This window comes from Bidens hawaiensis, unplaced genomic scaffold (genome assembly GCF_021521415.1).
Source record: "Bidens hawaiensis isolate Kalapana, Puna unplaced genomic scaffold, B.hawaiensis_p1.1 tig00032062_1, whole genome shotgun sequence".
Classification (NCBI taxonomy): Eukaryota; Viridiplantae; Streptophyta; class Magnoliopsida; order Asterales; family Asteraceae; genus Bidens; species Bidens hawaiensis.
In genome coordinates this window covers 158,647-168,807 of record NW_027505235.1, presented here as the reverse complement: position 1 = coordinate 168,807, position 10,161 = coordinate 158,647, and the positions used below count along the sequence as shown (strand labels likewise).

Below are 10,161 nucleotides of genomic sequence, written 5' to 3'. Positions count from 1 at the left end.
AAAAATAATGATAATTTACAAACTTTAAGAACTTTTAACAAACAAATATTTTGTTAATGTATTCATATTATTTGATGGCAGTTTTACCACTTATTTTATGTAAACTTATTATTACAATTATGGAAAATTAGGTTTTACATAATATATAAATTATAAAGCAAATAAATAATTAAAATAATATAATTGGTTAATAGAAGTTATTATATCTTTTTCTTTTTATGTAGTTACGAATGAAACCAACTCTATTAGAGTGATGTTTGAGTTTTGGAATTTAAGTTTTCTTATTTTTATTTTTTTGAAGTACTTTATATAAATAAAATTTGTTGAAGTAGGGTTTGAATAATAAATCAAGGATTTTGATAAACTACATCAATTAAAGCACCATGGATCAACCTTGAGGCTTCTATTAACCTTGATCTTTTGCTTGTTGAATTGAGGTTTGGTTTTATCAAATGTACGACATATTATAAACATTTTTTGTTTTCCTATATGTTTTGTTATGTTTTTCTTTTATTATATTTTTTGTATTATATTAGCGTCTTAGGATTAAAATACACAAGTTAGAGAACTCCTAAAGTTGCTAAGGTTCGAACTCAATTTACAAAAGAACCCTAACGCCCATGTCGTTACTTCACTGAAAACCCCAAAGATCCACCTCCCCCCCCCTTCTACGTAGCTGCTTTAACCGACACATTGCAGCAGTGAAGCGACAGTAACTCAGTCTGTGTCGATTCGGTTCATTACAGTATTATAAAAAATGTTTTGTAACCAAAGTTGAAAATAGAAAAGTAATAGAGTTAAAAGTTAAAAAGGCTATTTGTGACAAATTTGTAAAAGTCTAAAAGTTGTGACTAAAGTTAAAAAACTAAAAATTTTGTGAAATTTGTAAAATTGTAAAAGTACCGTGACTAAATTTATGAGGCTGAAAGTCTTGTGCCGAAGTATAAAGACGTAAAACATAGGTGGCACATATTTAAAGCAAGCAATTTTAGCGGTATGGTTGAATGTTTAAAATTGTTTTTTAAACTTTAGCTATCAAAATAGAAAGTTTAGTAAGTCGAAAGAAAGAGGATTTGTTGTTTGAGAAAGTAACCAACTTATAGAGCATATTAAAAAGAGTAAACTGCTAAAATCGTCCTTGAAGTTTGCTGAAATATGTGATTTTCGTTTAACTTATATAGAACATATTAAAAAGAGTACGACTAAAATGCCTTTGACTTAACACTGAAAAACTAATGGAGTTAGTGATTTGGGCGATATTGATAATAAATTGAAAACCTCAATGGCTCAGTTGCGAGAAACAAACTATTTGGATGAAAATCGTATATTTGAGCAAATCTCGAAGACGATTTATCACTTACTGATAGTGATGTACTCTATTAAAAAAGGCAAAAGTTTGCATCTATTTCTTAAAAAATCGGTTTCTCTCACTTTTAACTTGAAAGGGGTCCTATTAATTAAACTTCATGAATGAATATTATATAGTTGTCAAGTTGTTTTGAAGCACCCAAATTCGAATAAAATCTTTTCTTATGGATGAGAAAGTATTCTATTTTAGGGAGCATTGTGCCTGATTCATAACTATAGCTTGGAACTTTATTTTGCACACAGTCTGCTTTTCAATTTTCAATTTTCAATTATAGCTTTACCTAAATAGAGCCCGGTTATTAGTATTGATATCATAATTAAAAATACCGATACCAAAGTTCGTAAAAATGGATACTGGTACCGGTACAAAAAATGTTTGGTACGGTACCGGTATCAGAGAAAAAAAATCGCTAAAGTACCGGTACCACATCAATCACGAAGCCTCAAAAGGTGGGTGCCGAAAGTACCTGATTTGGTACCAGTACCATTTGCTCATCAGTCATCCCTACCGTGTACACTTCTACGTTATATTTTATACATGAAAGAGCTAATTACATAATAGTCCGTATGGTTCAGGCAAAGTAACACACCTTTGGAGTAGTTTTGAGGGTCTAAGAAAACTTCCGTTAAGTTTTCTGTTAACGTAGGTTGAATAACCAAAATACTCTTGGTAATTGAAAAATAAAAGTTATAAACTGTTTACTTATTTCAAAAATTTGAAATTTTAAAAACAAAGTAACTTAGATCTGAATTTTTTATTTGATCTTTTGATCCTTGTTTTTTCTATTTATGATTAAGTTGAATTATTGATTTGGGTTTAAGAATCTGTATAAAACTTAACAAAAGTTAACCTCAAACCCCAAAGAAAGTCTCAAACCACATAGATCATCTGAGTAATCAACTTTTTATAAACTATAGTTTATAAGTGAAGATAAATAAACAAAAAATAAAAGCAACACTTATACATGTAAGAGATTTATAATTACTGCATGCATATATGCAGCATGCCCACCCTTACAAAAACTAACTATTATCTAACCTCTGACAAAAACCATGAGTAAATACTAGGTAACACTCAACAACATTTCTTGTTCTTGTTCTTGTTCTTGTTCCAAATCAAACACTTTGTCATTCATTCCTACCTTTTTATAAGCCTCAACCATAATAGCAAAAGTGGTTGCATCAGCCCTACACTGCTTATCCTTCATCCTCCTATAAACCCTCTCCATCTCCATCAAATCATCCGCCTTCGCGCACGCATAAATCACCGCGTTATGAAACGACGTGTTCTCGGGTATCTCCAATCTCCCAGCTAGTTCAACCATGCTTATCACTTTATGAAAAAGCCCCGCGTTCGCATACCCTCTAATCAAACAACAAAACGTTTTCGTGTCGGCCCGCATACCCTCGGCCCGCATCTGGTTGAACGTGTACTCCATATTCTTTGCATCGCCCACATCCGAAAACGCCTCGATCACATTATTATAAGTAGACGTGGTCCATGGAAACGAAAGCTTTCTCATGTACTCCATCACCGTCGACATCTTATCATACATCTTTTTCTTCCCGTATGCGCCTATTAATATATTAAACGTGCGCGTTTCCGGCTCGATCCCAAAGTTTCTAAACTTTTCATACCATCTTTCCATCGTTTCAACTTGACCCATGTTACCAAACAAGCTAAGGATCGTGTTCATCGTCCACACATCGGGTTTGGAAGATGTGCTATCGAGCATCCCGAGAAGCACTTTCTCCATTAAATCAAACTTACCCGCTTTTCCATAACCTGCAAGGACCGTGTTTTGGGTGACCGTGTTTGGAGTTACAGATCTTTCATCCATTTCTTGGTACAAAGATTCAACAAGGTCAAAACGTGAGGCGTCAACGCAGGCTTTGATGAGTATGCTGAAAGTGTAAACATCTGGTTGGCATAATGGAAGCTTCTTCATTTGTTCTAAAACTTTGAACGCCTCGTCAATGAGGTTACTTCTGCAGTATGCAGCAAGTAACGCTGTGTAGATTTGGGCGGTTGGTTCGAGTCCCTCTTCGATCATGGAGTTGAAAAGGTTGCGAGCGTGTTGTGGTTGACCGCACCTGCCCACTAGGACAATTAGCTTCATGTAGGTTCCTTCTTTTGGTTGATAAAATGGCTGCCCCTTTAGCATCTTGAATACCTGATACAAGAAATAAAATCTGGTTGGTTGTATAACAAGATTGATTCATTTTTAAGTTTTGTATACATTGTTCTTAAGGCACCCTTTTTCAGGTTTTACAAATAAATAATCTCATTACAAAAACAATAGTATAAAAAATATAACACACTTCATCTATTTACACACAAAAAAAAAACAAAAAAAAAAAAAAATCTATACAGAAATCTATCAACCAAAATTTTAGTATATTAATTAATCTTGTTATAATGAGAAAAAAAAATTATGTTAGTGAAAAACGCTAACATGGATAACTTTTTAAAAGCCATCAAGGTACAACACTGATAATAGATCCATTGGTTAGCAGGTTAATGACAGTGTCTGTGAATCACATGGTTATTAATTAGAAAAAGAGAAGGGTGTTGCTATAGATACACCAAACATCTGTCATTCGGGCCTTACGACAGGGCAACAATTGTCATATATTGGACCAAAACCTTGTCGTAGGTCTTGAGACAAACTAAAGAACTCGTGCTTCTGGAAAACCGAGCTCTGATACCAATTGAAATTGGAAATCAGGATCGATTAAACACCAAACAAAAGAGTACATCATAAGCTCGATCTTAGCAATTACTTATTAACTCGAAAAATTACAATCACAATGATATAGCCCACAAGCTCATGTATATATAGTAATTCAAACTTGAAAACCTAATTAGACTAGAATACAAACCCAATCATATTTAAATACTAATTAGTAAAAATAAATCTAAATAATTAATTAAGTAATAAATTCCTCATTGCCAAAGTCATTGGCTCGACTTATTCACCAAGTAATTTATTCCGCGTTAACCAAGTTAAGGGCTCAACTTGATAAACAAGACACCAACCCATAATTATCTCAATTAATTAATGCAATGCCATATCACCCATCTACCCCATATCATAAAAAACAATGTTAATTAATATTACAAGTACATCAAGGGCTCTTAACCACTACTTAGTGTCAATAGCATCCGATAATGCCTGAGTAACAGTATTAACCCACGGATTCAAATCACTCTTCCGATCCAGCTTCTTCTTAATGTTCTTAATCGGTGTTCTTCTCTTATTAATATTATTATTATCCACGTCACCAGGGTACTCCCCTTGCTTCCATATTCTCTTCTTCTTTGGTTCAGCAGCAGCCACTGATGACCTTATTGCACATCGCACTTGGAACAACCTAGGAGGGTTGGTGGTTATGCGGTAACTATTGCGGTGGAGGAGGTTGTCGGAGGAGCAGGGACGGATTTATTCCAATGAGTACCGGGTCAAGCGAACCAGGTGTTTTTCGAACCGTAGTGGAGCATTTAATAGCGACTTTTTTAGCGAACCAGGTGTTTTTCGAACCGTAGTGGAGCATTTACTTGACCCGAACCGTTAAACCAATCCGAATCGTCAACCCGACCCAATTTTTTTATACGCGTTCTTATATATTTAGAGCATCTTAAAATAGCGAACCAGATAAAAAAAAATTCTAAATCCGTCACTGCGGAGGAGGCTAGTGAAACCGAAGACGACAACAGACCATGACGGCGCGGATGATGATGACGACAGCATCGTTTTAGCTGATTGTTTTGAGTCCGTTTAGAGATAAGGATAACGAGTTTCACTCACTTTAATATTTAACCCTTCCAAATCTTCCTGTTGCTCAATATAATCCCTGCTTCAAATATATTTATAGCTACGTACAGGATCAAGAAAGTTAAAATGTCTATTAACTTTACCTTTAGAAATAGAAATGCCAGAAAACACGTTTCATGTTTAAAGTATCTATCATGTCATTTGATTTTAATTTAGATAATATTTCTTGTTAATCTGGTTATGTGTAAGGCATATGAGGGTGGTTTTATAACTTTTTACATATTTATTAAAGGTTTATTGGTTTTAAATAATTTCAACTATGCCCTATTGGCAAATAACCGTTCCAACTTGACTAGTGGCGGTCCCAACTAAAGAGATATTTTTTTTAGTAGACCGCAACTAACGGATGTTAACTCCATTAGTATTTTTCTGACTTGGCCCATCTAGATATCAAAAAAAAATTACATGGCCATCTGAATCTTTTAATATAAAACAAACAAAAACTCACTCTACCTCTTTTACTTACATGAATTGAAGAACCCTACATACCAAATCGATCAAATAAACCCTAATAACATAATTAATCGATAGAATTGAGCTCATCCTCTACTTCTTCATCTCGTGGTAAGAAAAACCCTAAAAAGTTTAAACTTGATTTCGAAGGAAATGTCTACTGCAATCATGATATCCTTGCATTCCAATGGTTGTTGGACTTAGGAGTGTTAGACACGGGGATGAATTTTATGGTTGTCCTTTATGGCTGGTAAGTATGATTATTAATTATCATGATTTGCTTTCAATTACAAATTTGATTGGGTTGAACTGATTTATGAGTAGAATGAAGATTGCAAATTCTTCATGTGGAAAGAAAAAATTCATGAATTCTTAAAGGTACATGTGTAACACCCCTACCTTAGACAGATTATGGTGAAATTCGTGACAAAACCGGATAAACCACAGTATTCACAAATCGAATAAGCGTTTAATGGCTTATTGCGTAACGAACAAACAAATAACCAAACGGGTCTGGTTATAACCTGGATATCCCAGGGGGGCATCTATAAGTGATATACGTTTATTATAAGCTAACATATTGATGTTATGGCTTTAGTACAATAGCAAACCAGTTAAACGAAAACATACTCGTTTAACTACCCGCTATGACTTTAAACACGAAAGTTAATTCCAAAACAAGCATTGTATCATCCGTTAAGCCAAAAAAGATCTACAAAACCCTCATTTGAGATGTTCTAAGCGATCCGTGAAAGTATTTTGGATTTTTACATCCAAAAAAGTATGTTTTTCTAAATTGACAAAAAATTGGCTGAAAAACGCGCGTTTTCGCGCTGTTTGTCGCACCCGATATATTTTTCTCGCAAACCGAACCTGAAATAAACTTTGACTAGGGAATTCACGTTGGGGCATGCAAAACAAGGCAAATGTGCCCGGGGGGGGGGCAAACTGAGAGAGCCTGATATGGATCTAGATCTAGGATAACATCGTGTTGTTCGTTGATTAGGTATACGATTAGATTGATTACAGTTGTGTGTGTACTGTGTATGTTGAGAGGATATTATGACAGAGTAACGACTCAGGAGGATAAAAATAATAGAACTGCTTACATTAACAATAACTTTAAAGGTATATATAGGGGATGATCACATTAATTGAGTTAATACTTAACGAATGTGTCATTCGTTATATTAAAACCATACGAGTGAGTCTTTCATTCGTTATACATTATAATCAGCGAACGGCCCCACATTCGTTATCTCATTCGTTAATCTTGGTTAATGAAGATTAACGAATGAGATAACGAATGTGATAGTATTTGTTATGAATTGATAAGAATCGTTATCTCATTCGTTAACCAAGATTAACGAATGAGATAACGAATGTGGGGCCATCGCTGATTATAATGTATAACGAATGAAAGACTCATTCGTATGGTTTTAATGTAACGAATGACACATTCGTTAAGTATTAACTTAACAAATGTGATCATCCCCTATATATACCTGTAAAGTTATTGTTAATGTAAGCAGTTCTATTATTTTTATCCTCCTGAGTCGTTACTCTGTCAAAATATCCTCTCAACACACACAGTACACATACACAACTGTAATCAATCTAATCGTATACCTAATCAACGAACAACACGATGTTATCCTAGATCTAGATCCATATCAGGCTCTCTTAAGTGGTATCAAAGCCATTTGATTTGATCTTCGTGTTGTTTCAGTGTTTAATTGTATGATTTCATCACTGATTTGATAGTATTCGTTATGAATTGATAAGAATCGGTGTTTAGTTAAGTTCCGGTGAAACAGAGGTTACTTATTAATAGTAATTGAACTGATATAGGTGTGCTCATAAGGTAATTGGAACTGATTATGAAGATTTGAGTTCGGATTGAGTTGAATTGATAAGTTCATTGATAGAATTTGGTTTGGACATTAATGGCGGTTAACGATTGACAGACGAATTGATTAATTGAGTGTATGGGTGGATGTTTGTGATTACGGACTAGCATATTGAGGTTCGAATTCAAATTCCGAGCAGATTGATATAGGTTTTGTTGATTTCAGACAAGTATGGACTAAGATTTGAATGTTTGAAGATATAAAGGCTGATTCGTCAACTGTTTAAAGATTGATTCGTTAATCAATCATTCGTTACCATGTAACTGATCATTCATTCAATCTCATTCGTTTCACATTCGTTCCAACTGATTCGTTATTTTTCAACTGATCATTCGTTACAACCTACATTCGTCTACACATACGTTCAAGTCACATTCGCTTCACCATTCGTTAACTACATACGTTATATTTCTCATTTGTTAACTGTCATTCGCTAAGACATCCAATCACTATTCGTTATTCTTTTAAACTTCATATTCGTGTGATGGATTGATTCACATTCGTTACTATTTCACATTCGCTCAAGTGACATTCATTTCACATTTGTTACTCTTTCCTATCTCATTCGTTACCCTTTCCATTCGTTACTATTTTGCACTCACTTTCGTTAGATCAATCACATTCTTACTGTTCTTATTCGTGTTCTCTCATTCATTTGAACGGCAAACATAATTTTTAAGATTTGACAAGTTTAGTCCCTGACTATTCAAACTTGTGTTAACATGGCTTCTCAAAATGCCACGTATTATGCGTTAGCATCCCAGAATGCGTTAATGGAGCAAATTCTGACTAGGGACAACGAAATTGGAAATCATAACAAGTATCCAAAACTCCTGAAGCTGTCTGAGTTTGCTCGTTGGGAACCGAGGTTTCGTGTTCATTTGGGTTCGATACATCCAAGTAGTGTACGTTTTCTTGATGTATTTTACAAGGCACCTCTTGTAGGCAGTGATACACTTGGTTGGACTGCAAAAGATCATGAGCATTATGAAGCTCAAGAGATTAAAGACTTTGAGAGTGAGACCAAAGCCTACTCTACTCTCACGATGGCATTGCCCGAGCAAATCTTTCATCAGTATAGCACAATATAGACTTGTGCGTCTCTATTTGCAACTTTGAAGACTAGAAGCTTGGGAAACACACTCGAGAGTAAAAAGACTAGTGAAATTTCAGTTTTGAAATTTTACTTTGCTGAAAAACGAGACCTTTGAAGAGATGATAAGTCGTTTCTGTCATTTAGTTGTGGAAATGACTACGGTGAATCTTGAACTGACTGAGGTGGACAAGATTGACACCTTGAAGAATGCTTTACCACCTTCATATTCTACTTTCTTACTGGTATTAAAGGAGAATGGTTATTTTAGAAATGATCAACTCACTGCTGAGCAATTCATTAACAAGATAGAAGAAAGAGAATTTGACTTGAAATGCCAAACTTCTTTGAAGGACAATCAGAATCAAAATCCTTCGCTGTATGGTGGTTCATTACCTGCTAATAATTCTTCCAGTTCAGTCCCAATCACCGCATTCTTCTCACAAACATCGACAGAAGAGTCTGCTAATGGTAATAGTTCCCCTAATGTATGCTTCATGGCATCTGGTGCTAGTGCTGGTTCAAGTGCAAGTCCATCAAGCTCGTTGCCTAATGTAAATCTTCAAGAAACTAAGCAGCAATTTGCTGTTGTTTGCGCATTCATAACATCTTACGAACAACTCGTTGGGATTAAGATTGCTACCAGTGAATTAACTGATGAAGATTATGACCAAATTGATCTCGATGATCTTGAGTTGATGGAACTTAGGTGGAATAGGCTACGATTGTCAGGAAAGTGAAAAGATTGATGCAACGAGCGGGAAAAGATCTACCAACTTTGAACAAGCGAGTTGGTTTTGACAAACCGAAGGTCAAATGCTATAATTGTGGAGTTTTTGGTCATTTCGCAAAAGAATGTGATAAACCGTGAAAGGAATACTCGGGTCCACGTAATTCTGAGAGAACTTCGGGAAATAACTCGTCAGGAAATGATCAGAATTAGAAGAGTTCATCAGATGGTGACCAGAATAAGCCGACCAACTCTCAAGCTCTTGTTGCCAATGACGGTGTGGACTGGTCTCAACGACTATTGGGAAATCAAGCCAACCTTGCTTTAGTTGAACTAGTTGAAAAGTTTGAAGATGCAAGTGGTGATAATCTATCAGAAAAAAGTGATACATCTGATTCGGAAACTGATTCGAATCATTCAGCAGCTGAACAAACTGAATCCTTTGCATGTATGACAAAGATTGAAGAGGTATGTTCTAAATCTTCAATTAATGTATCTGTGAATGAATCAAAAGAAACAATAACTTCACAAGTTGTGACTAAGTGTGCTGAGTGTATTGAACTCACAGTCAAACTTGAGTCAGTTTTACAACAGAACACTACTCTCACAAAAGAGCGTGCCATGGTAAATGAATGCTACAGACAAAAATCCAAGTTATTGGAGCAATCGACACAGAAAATAAAAAATTTGTCTGTTAGCAATCATGACCTGAAAGCTGAGGTTAATTGTAAGATTGTAGTTGTTGAACAACATTTCAAGGAGATTCTCAGA

At 35.0% G+C, this 10,161-nt stretch overlaps 1 protein-coding gene across 1 annotated transcript; it reads right to left on the bottom strand.

Annotated features, from left to right (window-relative positions):
* Positions 1-2,379: 2,379 nt before the first annotated feature.
* LOC143611719 (pentatricopeptide repeat-containing protein At3g06430, chloroplastic-like) lies at positions 2,380-4,794 on the bottom strand. Its single transcript, XM_077085881.1, has 2 exons — positions 4,497-4,794; positions 2,380-3,542 (listed from the first exon to the last, which is right to left on the bottom strand). Exon 2 carries the CDS (start codon positions 3,531-3,533, stop codon positions 2,433-2,435), a length of 1,101 nt encoding a protein of 366 aa, XP_076941996.1. The 5' UTR covers positions 3,534-3,542; positions 4,497-4,794; the 3' UTR covers positions 2,380-2,432.
* Between the last annotated feature and the right edge of the window lie 5,367 nt (positions 4,795-10,161).